We start from the raw sequence: 20,907 nt of genomic DNA on the forward strand, positions 1-20,907 counted from the left end.
GGTCCGTAACAATACAGACAACAAAAAAGATTCAGGAAATTTTTTTGACAAACAGATTCCTTACTAGATGTATTAATACAGAACTTTGAGTAATAATTCATTTGAACTACAGTACAGAACCGTTTTCCAGCACCCCTCAGAAGAAGTGCAAAGGCTTGGTGGAGTCAGGGGTAATGGAGGAGCTGAGAGAGGGGGAAATAATTGCTGGGAAGGAACCTGGGAGTGAATCTGTAGGGTTGCTGGGAGTGGGTGGGAGAAGTATGAAACAGATTTTTTTGCTGGAGTGGGATTGTTAGGGAGTTGGGAAGCCTCCCCGCTGCAGGCCCTGGCTGACCCCTTAACCTTTTCTGTTCAGTTAGGAACATCTGCTCCTATTCTCATGTGTCCCTGCACCCCCGTCCCCATTCAGCCAGCCATATCTGCATGTGTCCCTGCATCTCCCTTCAGCTAGGCATAGCTGCCTCTGTCCCCATGCAGCCCTGCACCCCCACTCACGCACCCCGCTCCCTCCTGTCCCCACGTGTCCCCACATCACTACTCAGCCACCTGCACTGCCCTTGTCTCCATGTGGCCTGCACTCCCTCTCCTCTCTGTCCCTATGGGGGCCCCCAAAATGGACATCCCCATTTGCTGCCTGCATAGCACTTCTGCCGGGGAGTGGACTTGGGACATGGGTGCTTGACCCACTCTGCCTGCTTGACACTCTGGGAAGCAGGGGAAGCCCCTGTGCCCTGATCCTGCTCTCCAGCAGGGGCGTGAGGAGGTGGGGTGGACTGCAGGTGGAATGATGGGGGGGGGCCTCTACTTGCCCTGGCCCAGGGCCTCAGAAAAGCTTGATCTGCCTCAGCTGTATGTGTAGGTATTAAGTTCTGGTCCATTAATATATTAAGTTTTTAAATTGCACAGATTTTGTTACTGAATAAAATTCTATTATTTAGAAAATAATTATTCTTTATTAGTTCAGAATATATGGTGCAGAGTGCAGAGCAATTCTGAAAGAACCCACTTGGTACTGTATTGTGTGACACAGCTCACAGGGTAACAAACTTGTAATAACCACAAAGATACAGCAAGTACCACAAAATTAAAGGGTGTATTGACGGAGTTATATTCATAGATGTATGCCAAGCACCACAGCATTCCTAACAGGCTCCAAAGCAGCGGGGCCAGGTAGAATACAGTACACCACAATGCATTACTGTGACTGACTGTTAAAGTCTTCCTGAACCATATAGCTTAGCATTGAGCTCTTCTAATAGCCCTTTGTGTTTGTTCAAATCAGCAGACAGCCACTCCAGTGCACCCTGGCAGCAACTTTCCCTCCCTTTGTTTCACAGATACTATGCAGGAAAGAGCAGGCAACTATAACCATTGGTGTCAAGTATCAGAGGGGTAGGCATCTTAGTCTGGATCTGTAAAAGCAGCAAAGAGTCTGTCATAGCTTCCCCACTCAGATTTGAACCTTAGCGTTCATAACCTGAGAAGCTAGCATGAACCCCTCTAAGCTTAATTACCAGCTTAGATTTGATATCGCTGCCACCAACCAAGAATTTCCAGCGTCTTGGCTCACTCTGGTCTCCCCAAAACCTTCCCTGGGGGACCCCAAGACTCAGAGGCTCTGAGTCTAAAAGAAAATAAAACTCCACTGGGCTATACCTGAAGAGTCGATCAACTCTTACACAAAATACAGCAAGAGAGGTCCTCTGCCAACAAAAATCCAAAAGAACAGGAAACAGAAAGTCAATCGTACTCCCACTAGGCTCTCAGCTCTGGGAACACAGAGGAGAGGTTAAACAAAGGAGCAATTCCCCCTCCCACTGGATATGTCTTCCTTTCTCGCCCATTTCTGGGTGGTCAACTAGAAACAAATCAACAGGTATTTTAAGCATAAACTTTAATAAATAAAGAAGATAGAAAGAGTTCTCTGTACCTAGATGGTAAAATTACAGGCGTTTCAACTTAATAGAAAATGAAGGAACAATAGAAAAGGGATAACAAGCCTGTACCGAAAAACAATACATATTGTAAATACTTACAGCATAAACACATAGAAGACTCCACCAGCCAGATACCGAGATGCAATACAGCAAAACATTAAAAAGACTTACTTTTGCTAACTTTGACTTACAACCTGGAAACAGAAGAAGGACTGGAATAGAACCGCTCCATAGCTGAGAGAGCAAGTGACAGACATAAGACCTCAAGACAAGAAAACCACAAATTCCCTCTTAGCTTTGAAAAATCGGGTTTCCTGATTGGGTCCTCTTGTCTAGGTTTGGTTCCCTTGTTAACCCTTTAAGGTAGAAGAAACATTAACCCTAGTATCTGTTTATGAACAGTCCTGTGGCACTTAAGACTAACAGTGACATTTTGGAGCATGAGCTTCGTGGGTGATACCCATTCGTCAGATCATTCACCACGAAAGCTCAGCCCAAAATGTTGTAGTCTATATAGGTGCACAGGATTCTTTGCTGCTATAAACCACTGGAATTTTTTTTCACTGAGATCCAGCTCTGTCGAATAAACCATCACAAGCATCCCTTCATCTATCAAAGCACATCCAACTGTCATTTCTGCACCTGCTAAGCAGTAGTTAATCTTTTCTTGTAGCTGTCAAGGTGCCAGTGTAGCCTCATGAATCAGTGGAGCAAGGTAGCTGGGATCCCCCAGGATCACGTATCTGCTTCAATATTCCATGGTAATCTGCCATTCGGGAAAGTCTGCTTGTAATGATGACATCCGTTTTTTGTCCTGCCAGCAGGTATGGATCTGTTGGGGAAAATTACCACCAGTGGGGTCCATTAATTCTTTATAAAGAAAAGGAAGTGGTGTGGGAGATTTAACAAAAATAGATGGGATGGGGTGTAAGGTGTTTACAATAGACAATGAGGGAGGTCTTTGAACAGTGTAGGGATTTAAACAGTGGGGTACAGGTAATGGGTTAGCAACAATGGGATAGCAGTTACAGTAATCAACACAACTTTTTATGGAACACTCTAATACGTGTGAATGCAAAACGTACCAAAAAGAAATGCAATAAACTGCTAGCTTCTATTAATGGTTACAATTAGATAGAATTATAAGTGTTATGCTATAGTACATGTACACAGTGGTATATTTACAAAGACATTCAGCATATATGGGTGAGAAGTGAAATTATGCATGTAAAATGACTGACTAATTTTGTGAGCGTGAGAGAAGAGTGTACTATGGTGGAGAAAGGAACAGGACGGGCGAGGAAATGATTGGAGTGAATGATTGTGGAACTGAAGATGGAGATGTGGTGCAGCACGACGACTTTGAAGCTGCAGGGTAGGACATGAGAGAGGTTTAAAGCAACAAGCGGACACCAACAAAAGGAAGAAAAGCGCAAAGGGTTTTGAAGTTTCATAGGGGAAACCAGCAAGGGGGGAAGTTCCGAGGGTGCATTGCAGACGCGGGGATGGGAACAGGCACGGGAGTTGGGAAGTTCGGAGAGAGTGGCAGATCATGGAAAAAAGCAGAAGGGTTGGGAAGGTTCCGAGGGTGATGCAGCGGGGGGGCACAAGGGTTGTAACAGGGAGAGCACGGAAAGCACACATGCCGGGGGGATGTGAGCAGGAAACAGACAAAGTTACGAGGAGATGCAAAACTTATCTACTAACCACATAGCAGAACAACAATATCCATTTTAGCAACTATACAAGCACCATACGAGCAACAAAAAGCAACTATAACAAGGCAGCTGAAACTACAAGCCTAGACTAACTATAACTTATTGAAACTAAAAAACAAACCTATGTGCACCTTATGCTCATGGGGACGTTACAGATGGGCAGATGAGTGGTTGGCCAGATCCGCTTCCAAGGAAGCAAGGAGATGTGTGCTGCAGCAGTGGATACGTGGAACAGAGAGCCCTGAGCAAGAGCCCACAGAACAGAAGCTTATGCATGCACAAATAATTTTTCGAGCAGCAAAGGGCTCGCCTAGAGTTTGGAGAGGTTTTAACGCAGACCAAGGTTGTCGTGTGAGTCTGTGCTGCTGGGACAGAGCCAGCAGCTAAAATAATAAATGATAAAGTATGAAAGTTTCCAGATGGGATTCTTACCCAGCCCAGACGATACAGCGAAGGAGATAGCCTTCTAAGAACCTCACAAAACTAAGGTACGGTCTAATTAATCAGGAGACTTCTCAAGCCAATTCGTTCTCGTGGGCCGGGGGGGGTTTAAAATGATACGCTCAAAAATAAACGAGAGTGGATGAAAGGATCCCTCCAAAGTCCTGGTCTGTCAGACCAGGCCAATGCAGAACCTTGCTGCTGTTAGTTTAAAAATATGTGTTTTAAAGGAAACTCAGGCAGTTCCCTGCCAGTACTTTATTGGCTCTCTTGATACAGGGAGGAGAAGCAGGGAAAAACGTGTAGTTGAGCACAGAGAATGTCTGGGCAAAGGTCGTCAACGGTGACTCAAATAGACACTAGTGATGGCTTATGTACCATGCCCAGGATTCTTTTAAAACACATAGTTTGCAGTTTGGACATGCTACCACTTATACAGAGCCCAGGTTAACAAGGTAGATAAAGGCAACCCTACATTGACGGGGCAGTCCACACTAGCACAAGTGGCCATCTTTGAGACAGGCAGGGCCCTGGTAAACAACTTAACAGCCAGGGAGGGGCGGCCACAGGAGGAGAACAAAAACAAAATGGAGTATGGGGACAGCTGTAAGAAACAAAATGGAATAGGGGGATAGCTGTAACAGACACTTTTAATATGCGAGCATGATGCACTATCCCCAAGCAGTGAACACTGATATTGGTGAAGTGTCCCCAATGATCCACCAATGCTTGAATAACTGTAGAAAAAAGTTGCCCTTTCTGTCAATGTACTCCGTGGCAAGGTGCTCTGGTGCCAAAATAGGGATCTATTGCTCCACTGCTGTTTGGGAATCCTTTTGCTGTAAATCCATTCACTATGTCCTGCACGCACATTGCAGAGAGCCACAATCCTGCCTAACAGATGATTAATGGCCCTGCACACTTACATGACAATGACCTGCCCACAGTGGATTTTCCAACACCAGAATGATTTCCCACTGACCAGTAGCAGTCCAGTGCTGGGAGTTTCTATAGTGCGATCATCAGTTGCTTCTCCACTGTCAATGTAGCTCTCATTTTGAAAGTTCTGCAGCCATTGCTTATCATACCATGCCTGCATTACAACGTGATCCCACCAGTCGGAGTTTGTTTCCTGGGCCCAGAAATTATGCTCACACCTGCAGCTGCTACGTGAACACTACCAACAACCTTGAATTGGTTCTCACTGTTTCCCACACAGCAATCTGTCCTCCAAAAAATTGTCATATTCCACACTGATTTGAGTCCTCTTACAGCTCCGCAAATACTGGAGTATTGCGTGTCTTGTGCTTGCAATGCTCATAGTGCAGAGCCGTGAAGTCTCCATGCTTCTGTCACAGATGGTGCATAGCAAGAAGGGCCATACAGGTTCATGAGTTTTAAAAAAAAGGCACACAAATGTTATGGGATGGAGACAGATGCATGCTGGGATGTTGACCCCTTGCTTCCGGTCACCCCAGGCAACTTGTTTCTGCCCCCATTATGCATTGCCAAAACTTCCAAAAGGACTGCACCGCACAGCGGTGGGTTGCAAACTGGGATACTTACCCGTGGTGCACCACACAGTGCATCAAGACAAGTGCTCCTGGTGAGTATGCACAGCACCGACACAAGGAGCCAAGTATGCATGTGTACAACAATATAGTAACTGCCACAGTTTTATGCCGACTTAACTTGCCTCAACCAAAGTTTGTAGTGTAGACATAACCCAAGGAAGAAATGATTTCTTTGAACAAGTCTTCACCACACAGGATGTTGTGTAGATACTTAGGCAATTAACAGTATATCTACTAGCTCTAGATGTACTAGATGAGATACTATCAAAGACGGAGGGTTTAAAAAGAGAGGGATACTAGAACAAAGTTGTTCATGGGGAGGGGGGAGCAAAAAGTCATCAAGCCCAGATGGTATTTACCCAAAAATTTTTAAATAGGCACACATGAATATCAACTACTCTGTCCAGAGGATTGGAGGGTAGTAAATATTGTACTCCTATTTAAATACAAGCAGTAGATATGGTCCAAGGCATTTCAGACCAGTAAGCCTTACTTCTTAACTTGGTGATTAGTTGAAATGTTAATTTAAAACAGAATTATAAAACTCCTTGAAGATCAAACACTAGGGTCTAAACAACAGAGCTTCCACAAAGGAAAAGCATGCCTTGCCAACGTATTACATTTCTTTGAATATATCAAAGAAACAGTGACTACAGGAGAACCAGTTGATATAATTTATTTACACTTTCAAAAGGCAACTGACAAAGTCTCTCAAAAGAGGCTACTGTAGAAACTAAGTCATGGTATGAGACACTTATGGATCAGAAACTAGCAAAGAAACAGAAGACAGTAGTAATAAGGCTAAGATTTTGTCAGGGATATTTTTTAGTAAAAGTCACAGACAAGTCACAGGCAATAATTAAAAATTCATGGAAGCCTGTGAACTGTTGCTGACTTTTACCAAATATATCCATGAAAAAATGGGGAGCCTGGGCAGCTGCGAGCGACTGGGAGCTCCATGGGTACCCCCTGCCACCCGCAGTGGATGGGAGCCCCTTTTGCTGCCCATGGCAGTGGAGAGCAGCAGCGATCCCCCCTGTGGCCCAGGGTGGCCAGGAGCTCCGTAGGTCCCCCCACCGCCCACAGTAGATGGGAACAGAGGGGGTTCCCCCAGCGACCCAGGGTAGATGGGAGCAGCAGGGGTCCCTCTTGCTGCCTGTGGCGGCAGAGAGCAGCAGGGGTCCCCCCCTGCAGCCTGGGGTTTCCAGGAGTTCTGTCAGTTCCCCCTGACACCCACAGAGGCAGAGAGATCCAGGGGTCCACCCTGCCACCCACAGCAGCCAGGAGTGGCGAGGGTCCCCCTGCTGCCTGGGGGCAGGGGCAGAGATACCCCACAGGTCCCTCCCTCCACAGGCGGTAGGGGACCCTGCAGCTCCCAGTTGGCACTGGCTGAACTCACATAGGTCCTTGGAAGTCACAGATGCAGTGACTAAATCACAGCCTTAGTAACAAGTGATCAATATTTATCATGGCAAAAGCTTAACAGCTGGGGTGTCACAAAGTCCCATAGACTGTTTAATATAGATTCGATGATTTCTTCCCATCATTCTTTTTTTCCTACTGTATCACCAGTCTTATCTCTGTCAATGCCTTGTCGAAAAGAATTTCCCCATTCCTGCAGTTCCCAAATGCTCCATAATCAACTGCAATGCAGCAATGGAAGTGGAAAGGGGCTTTAAAGTGGATTTAAATGTAATTTACATCCACTTTGAGTTTGTTTATACTTCCAGACCATCCTAAAGGATCTTAGTATAAATGAGAATCAGACCCTTGATGAGCAGTCAGTGGTTCCAGTGTAGTTCCAACAAGACTCCCTGAGCCATTTACTTTGACTATTCATAAGGCCACATTCTCCCGCCTCTCTTCCTTCTCCTTCATCTCTGTGCAGCTGCAATACACCAGGAATCATACTTCAATTTATGCAGACATGATTCCTTCACATCATGAGTCGTCTTCTTAATTAAAAATTTTTTTTTAAAATGTTTCTAGTGGTGGGCCTGTTACATGTAAGGACCAGCAAAGTTCAAGTCTTAGTTATCAACTTTCTCCATTTTGTTCATCTTATACTTTGAGCTAGCACAATACTACTCAATTGTACCCATCTTTCAAAGGTCTAAAATAATTCCTATAGTTAAAATCCTCTATCAACTTACTCCAGTTTGTGTCTTTGTCCTAATAGCGCTTTACTTATCTAGCAATAGCCTCCTCCTTTCTGTCCCTCCCACAATCTCACCACTGTTAATGAATGCAATGCCTGCCACTCCTGCTATTCCTAACCATTTTCTGGTATGCCACATCTATTCCCCATCTCCTTTCAAGAGTTCTGTATTTTTATGTATCTAATGGAATTAATCCTGTGTGATGGCAGCCCAAACAGGAGATAACCTTAATCAGCTGTAGCATTTGGATTCGCTGGTTCATGTTCTCCCTAAAACCAAGGCATAAACTAGCTTGTTATATATTCAAGGATGAAAACTGAGACTAGCTATTAACCAACATCTGAAAAATGCTCACCCAGACAGAACGCAACTACAGCCTGGGATGAAAAATAAAACAGGTTAAGTAATTGTAGGAGTAAGGCTGCTACATTTAAACAATTAAACAGTTCATTTTTTCTTATTTAATAAATAATATCAAAAAAGTGAACCGGTTCTTTTTTTACATTATTTGAAAAACAACAGTCACTTGTCTAACTTCAGTAATTATACAAGCTGTAGAGAAACAGGTTTAGATTTGAAACCAGTTTTTTTACATGGACTTTCCGTATCCAGTTTAAGTGGAGGCCAGGGTGCCTGCCCTCACATCTATTGATGACTTTTCCTCTCCTGGGCTTGGTCTTCTGCTGCTCTGGTTCCACAGATGACCTCACTGTTTACAAGCCAAAAAACCCTGATTTCTTCTTTAACATTATGTCAGCAAAAATGTAGCAATTTTCAATAAATGTGATCAAATTACTCCCTATATAGTATCATCATACAGCTGTTAAAATAAGTTTGTCACAGGAGTAGTAACATGACATTTCATCGTGACTAAAACCTTATAGAAAAAAACTGAAACAAAATATTATATGTGCTTACACACACTGGACAAAACGCTTATGTAGTTTACATTTCATTTTTATTTATTCCTTGAAACTGCCCATATTGCAGATTTTTTTGATGAAATATGGAACTGAGCAATTCAAATTTTCTACAAAATTATGGTAAAAACTTGCTCAATTTTCTATCTTATTGCTAAGAAATCTTACAGGTGCACAGTTTGTAAAATATAACCCTTAAAGGACTGAATGCATATACTTGCTGCAAGATTCAAGAAACAAACTAAAACTAAGCATAGCACCTACAGCTGGACAAAAGCAGTACTGACTGTAGGCAAATGTTTACAACAAAGTTGGAACTATTCATCCATTTTGTAACTTTACGAAGGGAGAAAACAGTTCAGTCCTAAAAGGGTTAGGTAGAAACCCTAATATATTACTGTTTCTAACAAAGCTGCCACTCAACCCCACAGTACAGTGCTTGAAAACAAAGTCAACTGTCTGGCACAGGAAAGTACACACATTTTTTCAGTACTCATAAACACAGCTGCTTTTGAAAGTAAAAAGTAAATAACATGGTTAATAATTACAGAGCATTTTGTTTCAAAATTGACACCTTTATAGTTATTTGGTTTAAAGTGGGTAACTCACTTGTTTCATTTGTGTCAGATTAGTATTAGGGGTTTTTATGGTTTTATTTCTTTAGGTTCATGTCTTTTCAGGTAACCAGTATGATACCTTATAAGTCTGTGCAATGAAGACAGAAGTGAAATAGTGTATATCAGAATTAACAACAAGACAGATGTGGGGAGCATTCAGATAAAATTAGGAAAATGTCAGCAGCAGGTTACATTATACTAGTGTTGAATTCTGAAGTGCAGTTCTAAACAAAAACAGAACATAGGTAGCTTTGAGCATTTAACTTGCTTTCTCATCCTATTAGTTGGAACTATAAAAACATTCTGAACAGACTTATTGTTTCTAAAAGAATACTTAGAAATTAAGATAAGACAAGACTTAACAGTTACAGTAGAACAGTTCTATAGTTTCATATTGAAACATTCTATGAGTAGTTTAACAGAAATTTTTAGCATTCTTGGGATATTATCAGTATCATGAAAGGTGATCAACAGCTCTTGATGCCATTAAAAGTAACAAAGCCACTCACAGGAAAGAGTTCAAGAAAATAAGTTATTTGAATTTAAATTACAACTGAGCATCTTTCTGAGCGACAGTGTGGATCTGGAAGACAATTCCTGTGTTACTAATTATCTACTAAAGACAATGGAGCCACAAGTCCAGGAAAAAGCCAACAAAAAGAGCTTTAAAAATTGTTCATGAGCAGATACTGCTGAAATGGAATTTAATATACTTTTTCACCTGCTAGTCTGTGGTATGTAGAGTGGCAGAAATTAGGCCAAATGCATCATGTTTGTTAGATTCTTTAGAAGTCCAGGAATATTGTGTATACTCCATTGGGCAAACTTATTGCAAGGAAAGAAACTGAATACAAAAGTCTATTGCATTTACATGTAAAAACATTTTAAAATAATGTATATAAAAGCAGGCGCCTCTTATGGTTTGAAAAGCTATTTAAAAATATTCCTTGAAAGTTAAAAAGCTTGTTATGGTTTTATCTGCTGTGTATGTAACGGTTTGTTCTTTAATATTATAGTAATTCCATTACTAACCACTTCCTTTAATCCTCAAGCTGATAAGTGAAGAAAACCTGAGGCCCATAAGTTAAACAGTACTGTATAAAACATACTTCTAGCAAAAACATTGTGAAATGATTTCTTTCAACACAACCAAGAGAAAATTAAATAGCACACAGACAAGTAAACAGATTTGCAAACAAATGCCAGTAAACAGCTCAAAACAGAGATAAGGCCACAATGAAGTCTGCCCTTGGCCACGGAAATAGAGATGAGGCAGTATTTGTAACAATGTTCAAGGGAAGGTTACATAGCATAAAATGGCAAATAAGATGACCTGTGGTAGAATACAAGCACACTTTAAAAGGACAGTGGCACTGATTTAACAACTAACTGAATATGTTTTACAACGGATTTCTTCCCTTAACCATATTGTCTTCAGTCTTCAATGAATGCAAAACCAACATGCTCATCGAGCAGTTGAGGGAAACGCAGAACAGAGCATCAGAGAAGACAAACATATTGCAGAGAAGCAATGCTTTAAAATGGTGCTGATGCTGAAATTGGAAACTTTTAAAGTCGTCAATGGAAATCTATTCAAATAGTCAATGGGCAGTCTATACTCTACAGTAAACCACAGGTTCACATGTGTATAGTAGTTGTGGCTTCTATTTCATGGGATGGTAAAGGTTGAGCAATTCATAGAGGTTATATTCTTGTCCTTGAAGGAGAAGGTTACACTACACCCTATAAGCCTATCCCTGGTTCTGGGATTGCAAATGAGCCACTAGGATATATTTTCAAATATAGCTGAAGCGATCAATTACATAGAGAGGGATAAAAAAAAAAGGCAAGTTCAGAATGAGAGTAACACAAATCAACTGAGTCAAACTGAGCCTTAAATTTCTGGTGGAGAGAAGGTTTGAACATTGCACTAATTGTTCACAGGGAAAGAGAAAAAACATAAGAGATCTGGGAGTTGACTTCATTACAGTGCTTTTGTAATCTTATAATTGCCCATTTCTAAGTACTAAAATTTATTTCTAATTATTATGGTATGATCACTTCACAAGGAAAGGACATCTCAAGATAAGGATTACACCAACATTTGGCCTAATTTACTGATCAGTAGGAAGAAAAACCATGCTTTTCCTGATTTCTCTCATTGTATAATGATGAAGGGCATCATCTACCAATCCCATTTGTAGCAAATACTTCTCATGATATTTTAGTCACATGCCAACAAGACAGAAGACATGCTGCCAAATGAAGTTATTGGGAACATTCCACTTTTGAAATAAAATGTTTAAGTTACACTTCATATAAATTATGTACAAGATTAGAAAAAACCTGAATGGTTCCTGAAACACTTTATGATACATTTCTGACTTTTAGGAGGGAAGGGGGCAAAAACCACCCTTCAAAACACCAACATATTCCTGTGACATGACCAATCATAAACATGACTGTTTGAGAGGTCACATATTTTGAACTCATGTAATGTTAGACCCTCATGAATTATCACTATAAATACATATTTTTAAAAAAGGAAAACATAGAAATAACTATTAACAATGACTGAAAACAGAGCACTAACGTTAACATACATTGCATGTATTGCAGGCAAGGCAGAGGCATTTTATTTTAAAGCTTTTGCACAGACTTCATATAATCTTAAAAAAAATATGCTGGCCTTTACAAGGTTCTACTTGCTGAAATAAAAACAATTTCAGTTCATAAAAAGTCATAAGACTTCAGTTTAAAAAAAGGAACAGTTCCAGCCACAGACCAAAAATATATATATTTTTTAAAACTGGAAGAGTATGGTAATTAGATTATACAAGCATGGTCAGGCTTGGAACCTGAATACACTTCAGAGCAAAAGCTCAGAGGAAAAAAAATAGAAACTATTTGGTAACAAAAGTGTACTATATGTTGTGATACAAAAAAGGTATGGTGAAAATGTACCTTTTATACTAAAGCTTATACAAGTTCCTTGGTCCGTAAAAATTATGTCATGTTCATGTTTTCTAGTTTGCTTAACTTGTATCCCAGCCACATTTCAATTTCTTGCCCATTTAAAAAAAAAAAACAGCTGAAAAATAGATTTTAATAAAGTTTACACATTTCGGATGTTTTTTTTTTTTTATTGTGGCTTCTATTTTTAAGGTCAGCACTTGCAGGTAACAAGGTTCAAATAATATCACTTAGCATGGAAAGGTGTTTTCCCATGAAACCACAAAATTGTTCAGTTGTCTTGTCTGTAGCACTTGAAAGTCTGTTAAAGTCCAAGCAAACACTGTAGTTAGGAAACTACTGTTGCTGTAGATGATGTGACATTGGTTGGATTTGTGCTGACATTTGTGTAACTTCCCTCGCTGTTTGTATTTGTTTCACTGGAAGCCATGAGGCTTGAATTGGCTCTGAGAATTGCTCCAGCAGCACTGCAATGTGGTCGTGGGCCTGGCTCCGGTGTATACGTAAAGGTAAGGCTAGTGGAGTAGATTATGCCATCATTACGGACCAAAGTTACTGGAACCTGGACTGGCTGACGGACCCACCTCCAGCCCTCTCGGAATGCAGAAATGTCTGGAACAACACACAGCATACTTTCTGCACATCTGACAAGAGAAAGGACATACGTTAGCTGCCAAGCAGGTATTCAGTAAAGAAGGTAGTAACTCAAAAAACAAAGAGATACGTAACAAACAACAAAAATCAATATACACTTGCCAGAACTTCAACACCAACTGTAAACAGAACTCCACCCACCAAAAAAATGAAGTAGAAAATAATACTGCACCTGTACATGGTTTCAGCTTCCACGTCCCCAAACCAGACACGTAAATTTGGAGTGAAATTCTGACCTGTAAGTTCCAGCATTGCTACATCTCCACCACCATTTAACTAGAAAGAAGATAAACCAGACATACAAAATCAGAAGGAATTACTCTTGTAGTACATATGAGTACCATATACACTTGTTTATTACTTTTCTAATTGATAAAAGCAGCAAACAAATTCAACTCAATAAAAGAAATCGCATGATAGATAGCTCCAAATGGTTTGGTGTTCTGAAGTGAATGGCAATGCTTGAAGGAAGACCATTTATTTCACAAAATAGAAATAGCTAGCAAACAAGCATCTACGAGTAAAGAGCCTGCACCGTCATCACCATTTGGTAGTTCATCAAAGCCCAAGTAGTAAGAACTTCAGGACACAGGATATGACCTTTTGTGTAGCCAACTTTTTGAGTCCTCTTTCAAACAGAACGAGGGATGTCGTTAACAAGAAAGGGTTCGGTCATAGTGTGTTAATTGGTAATTAGTTGTTATTGATAAGGTGTCAATATAAATTTCTAAACAAACAAAAATAAAGATGTTTGGGGATTTATTACAGAGGACAATTTTAAGAAGTTCAATAATTCTTAAGAAATACACAAAGTCCATGTTCTCTTTATCAAGGATGTGTTCTTGTCTTGCATAACAGAGTTGAAAAATGTAGCTAAAATTTTATGGAAATATAAACAGTATTTTAACTTAGCAAAACACTCTCTTGTGGGTGCAGATATATAATGTAGGTCTAGTTCAGAATTGTTCTGCTTAAGAGCATTTGTAAGACACTTTCTAACTGTGAGAACGTGGTCTATTGATTAGAGAGGGAGAGACTGGGAATCAGAACTCTGCTTTTCCTCCCAACTTGGCCACTGACTCACGAGTGACCTTGGGCAAATTATTAAAGTTCTCTTTGATTCAGTTTACCCATCTGTAAAACTGGTTACATAATACTTACCTACAGCATCTCACAGGAGTACTATGGAGTTTAATTAAAGACTGTGAAGTATTTAAAGATGCTCAGATGAGGAGCCCTATAGTAAGTGCAAAATTTATTAACAAGAACAGAAAAAGTAAACAACTGACTTACTTGAAGACTTTCTACAACAGGCACAGGTGTTACCGGAGCATGGACTGGTCCCATTCCCTCATAAAATGTATATTCTGCCTTATCTGTACTAATGATTGTCCAAGAAGCTCCATCATTAATCATCTCTTTATTTGGTTCTTTGGGGCATGGAGTGGCCTTTAAGAAAGAATGGTTAGAAGTTTGGTCTGTATATTGGTTTGATATTCACACCAGAATAATGAGTAATCAGAATTGGGAAGAGGAAGTGGGTCACAATGTCTCATTTCAAAGTTATGCAACTTAGTTTCCCTGTGGCTCTTCCTATAACAGAATATAGTCAAGGAACAATGCCTTGTACAATGTGGAATGGATTGAAATTTGCAACACATCCTCCTGTGCTAAAATAGTCATCAAGAGCCTTACAAAGCATACAAGACACAAAATAAACAACAAAAATATTCACATAGGAAAATGGGTTCTAAACTTGGGAAATGTGAACATGTCCAGGAGGAACACCCTTCACTATTTTTAATGATTGAATAGGAGGGAAAATTTTGATTTTTTCCCCGTTATGACATAGGGTCATGGCATGGAAAAGACTGATAACCACTGCACTAGAACAAGTACAATTACTGAATGAAATACAGAGCTGAAAAATATCAGCTCATATGCTGAAGTGTTCTGCATTAATGCTTTGTTAATTTGGGGGAAGGGAGGGGAAGAAGGTGGTTGCAGTGTCCAGGTTCAGTGTCAGAGATCCAAAAGATGTGACAAAAGGAGATATTTTACTTATCTGTAAATTTACTTTATCTGATCCCTTTACAGCCTGGGTTATAGTTCCTCCCAACCAACAGATGGAGACAGAGCATTAAAACTTATGATACCACACCCGTGACATACAAAGATTTGGCAGTTTGTCAACCTTCTGTTGAATTCATTGAAAGAAGTATCAAACAAAAAATTGGATTGATGCTATTCAATAACCATTAACAAATAAGTTCAGTAAGTAGAAGAAGCAATCTTAACATGGGGCTGACTTAGTAATGGCATTAAACCTCTCAGTAATGAGGCAGACAGCCAAGCAAGGGAGGTGGGGGGGGGGGGGGGGCTGAACTTATCTAGAAGATTCCAAAAAGATAATAAAATTTCCCCGTCTATGATCTTCTGTACCAGTCCAGGTGCTTGGAACTTTTCAAAGTAGTTCATCGTTTTAGTATCGATGGGACTATCATTAAACTACTAGTGCCGGCAACAACCTTCTACAAAGGCTGCGAATGCAATCTTATTCTCCAATGTTTTTGCAAAGATGTGGGCAGAAGCCCTGAGGCAGCCTTGCAAACCTCTATTGAAGAGGCTTTGGCTTTTTCACAGAATCACAGAATATCAGGGTTAGAAGGGACCTCAGGAGGTCATCTAGTCTTACCCGCTGCTCAAAGCAGGACCAATCCCCAACTAAATCATCCCAGTCAGGGCTTTGTCAGGCCTCACCTTAAAAACCTCTAAGGAAGGAGATGCCACCTTTCTGCCCATGAAGATTCTACTGACCAGATAAAGAGAGCTTTAAAAGATTCTAGTGTTTTTTTTTCCTGCTGCAACATAAAGACACTCTGACCAATTCCCTAATCCATCATCTGATGAGGAATTCAGAGGTACATGTTGACTTTACATTTTGGTGTGAGATGAAATACTTCTATTACCACTTAAATTCTGTTATTCTTTCTATTGAGTCCATAGAGCCCACTCAATGTAGCCTTCCCTCTATGAGTGATGTGGTAGAGTGATTTCCCAATTCAGATGAAAGACTGGTAAAGTTTTGAGCCTGAATTCAGGCAGAGTTGTCAGCCTGGCCACAACCAGGTGAAAAATCATATGACTGCTTGCAGAAAAGGCCTGGAACTCCTCAACTTCTCTTGCTCCTATTATTATTATTAAGGTTAGCGCCCAGAGTCTTAACCAGATGAGAACTCCATTGTGCGAGGCGTCATATAACCATGCTTTTATCAAGAACAGGACTTGAACACAGAAGTCTCATCAAAATACTTCTCAGAAGGTTCAAAATGGTAGTTAGCACCAGTTTCAAGTCTTATCTCAGAACCACAAGGCTAACTACAAATCTCACTTTATCTGCTGCCTTCAAGAACCTAGAAACATTGGTCGGTCCCAGGTACAGAAGTAGTTCCTTGGCTCTCTTCCCTGGGATTCTGTGTCCAGTCCTTGCACCTTCAGCCTGACTGCTGAAAACCTGAAGGGCCTACCTGTGATGTTTGTTACCTCTTTTCTGGTTCAAGCCTACCTTTTTACTGTGATTCTGCCTCTTTTCCTGAATTATAGGTAGGGCCCTAACAAATTCACCGCTATAAAAAACACGTCATAGACCGTGAAATCTGGTCTCCCCCCCCTTGAAATCTGGTGTTTTGTATGGTTTTACCCTACACTATACAGATTTCATGGGGGAGACTAGCATTTCTCAAACTGGAGGTACTGACCCAAAAGGGAGTCGCAGAAGGGTGACAAGATTATTTTAGGGGAATTACCTACTTATTGCCACCCTTACTTCTGCACTGCCTTCAGAGCTGGGCAACCTGAGAGCAATGGTTGTTGGCCAGGTACCCAACTCTGAAGGCAGTGCCCCACCAGCCGCAGAACAGAAGTACCATACCATCTCACCCTTATTTCTGTGCTGCTGCCGTCAGTGCTGGATGGCCAGAGAGTGGTGGCTGCTGACTGTGGGCCCAGCTCTGCAGGCAGCAGGGCAAAAGTAAGGGTGGCAAAACCATACCATGCCATCCTTACTTCAGAGCTGGGCAGCTGGAGAGGGGCAGCTGTTGACCAGGAGCCCAGCTCTGAAGGCAGCGCCACCACCAGCAGAAGCGCAGCAGTAAGGGTAGCAGTACCGTAACCCCTCCCTGCAACTCCTTTTTCAGTCAGGACCCCTAGAATTACCACATTGTGACATTTCAGATTTAAATAGCTGAAATCATGACATTTACAATTTTTTAAATCCTATGACCGTGAAATTGACCAAAACTGATCATGAATTTGGTAGGGCCCTAATTATAGGCATTAGTTGTGCTGTATTTGTTCCTCTTGGACTGTAATCCTAGAACTCATAGGCCTCAGCTGCGGGAGGCCTCACTACTTTGAAGCAGTGAAGGACTGTTGCATCTTCTCTAACTCCTCCTTGAAAAGAAATTTGCCTTTGAAGGGCACAGGTGGTAGTTTGACAGAGGAAGAACCCATTACCCATGGTTTGAGTCACAGAATTCTCCTGCCTGCCACTAAGGTGGCCATGGCTCTAGAAGATGAATAGACTATCATATCTGGTTTCACACATGAATGAGAATATGAAGTCCAGAAATGGGAAGGTCAAGATCAGTTCAGCATCCTCATCTTTGGCCTCTGCATATCTACCCTACTTCTGAAGTCACCTTACCCTGGCCTGAGCATAAACTGGAGCTTGCAGTGATAGGCCTGAGATCTGACAAGATCTTTTTTAAGGGATACCTTACTTTTGTCACGGAGATCCCTAAGAGCTAATCCTTCCCTCCACAGGAATTATTGTCCTCTTTGCTACCTCCCACTTGGCAGTGTCTGCTCAATGATCATCTCCACATCTGACACACTGAGAGGACAGAGAGCCTTTAATGCCATGCTTAGGGTCCGCTGATTGTCCAAGTCTTCTGACACAGGAGTGTATGGTCAGCAGCTGCCGGGTCCTATTAAATTAGGAAAGTTCCCTGGCAGAGGTTCTAGCCAACAGTTCCTGCAGCTCCAGAGTATGTGCCATCCTCATTACGAGTATTAGCTGGTCCTGCTTAAATATGCAAAGTTCACCCTTCTCTTGAGCTTAGGGATCCAGACTGACCTGCTGATTTTCCATAGTCTCCTTTCCTTTGTCCTCTCTCTCCTTCTCCTCCTGGCTATCTTCATTCTGCTGCTAGTTGCCCTCTTTCTCAGGTGGGATCTTATATGCTGGCTGGTGTTTGGATAGGCTGATGTCCACTGAGTGGTATTCAATAGCATGTGCTCAGTGATTTCCCCTCTGTAATGGGCACGTAGAAGGAGCTAAGATGTTCCCTTCATCTCTGCTTGTTCTTAAACTATAGAAGGTAGAGTTCCAAAGACTCCACAGAATCTGGGCTGTAGTTCTGGAATAAGCAGCCTGGTGCTCACGCTTGATTGTGTAGGAAGAAGCAGGTGAAGATGAGACTCTGCCTCTAGCAATAAATGTAGAGGCTTCCTTTTCCATAGAGCCTTTTTCCGCAAGAAGATAGTGTGCTGTTCCACAAACAATCTGGAAAAGGGGGTGGACAGTGAAGTGGCAAATTTTGCAGATGATACAAAATTATTCAAGATAGTAAAGCCAAGAGCAGACTGCAAAGAGTAACAGATCTCATTAAATTGGCTGACTGAACAACAAAATGCCAGATGAAGTTCAACACTGATAAGTGCAAAAAATAAGCCCAACTATTCACATACAATGATGGGTTCTAAATTAGCTGTTACCACCTAGGAAAGATCTGAGAGTCACTGTAGACAGTTCTCTGAAAACTTCCACTCAATGCACAGCAGCAGTCAAAAGGTCTAACAGTATGTTAAGAACTATTAGACAAGGGATAGAAAATAAGACAAAGTACCATAGTACCACTATATAAAGACATGGTGTGCCCACATCATGAATACTGAGTCCAGTTCTGGTCGAATTTCAGATGGGATATAGTGGAACTGGAAAAGGTTCAGAGAGAGGCAACAAAGATGATCAAGCGTATGGAATGCCTTCCATATGAGGAGAGACTAAAAAGATTAGGGCTGTTCAAATTAGAAAAGACATGACTAAGGGTGGCGGGGATCTGACAGAGGCCTGCAAAATCATGAATAGTGTGGAGAAAGAAAACAGATAAGTGTTATTGACCCCTTTAGATTGTATAAAAACCATGGATCACTTAATAAAATTCATAGGTAGCAGGTTTAATACAAACAAGTGAATGTACTTTTTCACACATCTTACACCTGCAGAACTCATTGCCACTATATGTTGTGATGGCCACAAGTATAACTGGGTTCAAATAAGAACTGGATAAGTTCATAGAGGATAGGTCAACCAATGGCCATTAGCCATGAAGAGCAGGGACATAACCTATACCTCTGATTATCAAAAGCTGGGAGTGAAAGACAAGGGAAGAACCCTCCATGATTGCCCTGTTCTGTACATTCCCCCTGAAGCTCTGGTACAGTCCACTGTCAAAGACAGGATACTGAGCAAGATGGACTATAGTCTGACCCAGTATGACAGCCTTTATGGTCTTATGAAAATGGGAAGAGGCCCATGTGAAGCCTGAGTTGGGTTTAATCAGTGGGGAGCGGAAGCAGATGGCAGCCTTTCCTTTGTTCTCCCCCTCCATTCTCAAGGGAGAAATTAGAAGAGTTGATGATTTTGTTCTTTAATCTTGTTGCTACCCCTGAGAAGAGCTGGCTCTGATCTGACTGGGCTTGATGAGTGCTGCAAGAATAGTTACAGTGGAAGGGTACCTCTGAGTCCCCATAAGCATTTTTCAGGGAGGCTGAATGTACTGCACTCTAAAGCACTTCCAGAGCAGCGGGAGCTGCTTTTTCTCTCAACTCCCCAGGCTGCTCTGTGAGGGGAGGTACAATCAGGGAGCTGATTCTCAGAGCTGCTGGTACCTAAGCATTCCTGGTGTTTCTTGGCTTTCGATTCCCTGATGGAGAATGTGTTTTCCTAATGGATACGATCTGAGGTTATGACTGTTCCTGCCCAGCGGACACATTTTAAGGCTGGGCAGGAACAGTTTGTGCTGGGGATGCTTCCAGACACTCAAGGGGGCTTCTCCCAGCTACTTTAGGTTCTTTCCTGGGAACACTGACTCTCTTCAGGGCAAGGATCGAGCCTTCACTGAGACAAAGCCAGGATTGAGTCTTCTTGCTCCCTCCTTATACTGGAAGGAAGTTTTTGTCCAAGGCATGATAGAAGCACACCTTGGCTCGTCCTCTACTCCTATCTTCCTTATCCTGGACAGGAGCCCCTGTAACCTCTCCTGCCCAAATAAGACAAGCCCATGAAATAGAGGGTTCTATATGGTGACCCCTACTTTGATCAAGCTCCATGGACGGACACTTTTTTCTACTCATCACCTCTAAGTTTGGGCTCAGGTCCGGAAATGCTCAGTTGAGTTGAAATTTGGCCCCTGTCTTGTTCCTACACTAAACGCCTGCTAAGAGTGGCCCACCATATCAGATGAGATTCAGGCATCATGTCAGTGTGTCATTTGTGCTGCCTGATCAGCTGCACACATGGTATGTAACCAGGCTCTTGTTAGGCCTCCAATGTCTGCTTTTTCATTCGTGGTGCAGAAGCTTGCTAGGAATAATTTTCTCCACCTATTGGAGAAAGGAATAATTGAAGACTGAGAGATGCTAGACACTTATATGTGAGAGAATGACAATCTACAGTCTTAATGTTCTGTTTCCATTTGTTGACTGGGAGGAACTACAGCTCAAGAGTCAAATCTGATATAGAAGACTGGAGAAAGAAAAGAAAATTTAACAGATTGGGAAGAGTAAAGTTTGGTACTTCCTACAGCAGTTTCTTTTAAAATCAGACTGCTGAGGCCAAAAATGTTGTTC

At 41.6% G+C, this 20,907-nt stretch overlaps 1 protein-coding gene across 6 annotated transcripts in view; it reads right to left on the reverse strand.

Annotated features, from left to right (window-relative positions):
* Positions 1–8,770: 8,770 nt before the first annotated feature.
* The window catches only part of RBPJ (recombination signal binding protein for immunoglobulin kappa J region), an 83,217-nt gene continuing 71,080 nt past the window's right edge, over positions 8,771–20,907 (reverse strand). For all 6 annotated transcript variants that reach the window (XM_032806593.2, XM_075066543.1, XM_032806594.2 and 3 more), the window contains 3 exons: positions 14,287–14,442; positions 13,166–13,269; positions 8,771–12,983 (listed from right to left, as the gene is read on the reverse strand). In XM_032806593.2, the coding sequence (XP_032662484.1) occupies positions 12,668–12,983; positions 13,166–13,269; positions 14,287–14,442 (576 nt within the window). In that variant the 3' untranslated portion in view covers positions 8,771–12,667. The remainder of the gene's footprint in view (positions 12,984–13,165; positions 13,270–14,286; positions 14,443–20,907) is intronic.

Source organism: Chelonoidis abingdonii, chromosome 5, assembly GCF_003597395.2.
Source record: "Chelonoidis abingdonii isolate Lonesome George chromosome 5, CheloAbing_2.0, whole genome shotgun sequence".
NCBI classification, from domain to species: Eukaryota; Metazoa; Chordata; order Testudines; family Testudinidae; genus Chelonoidis; species Chelonoidis abingdonii.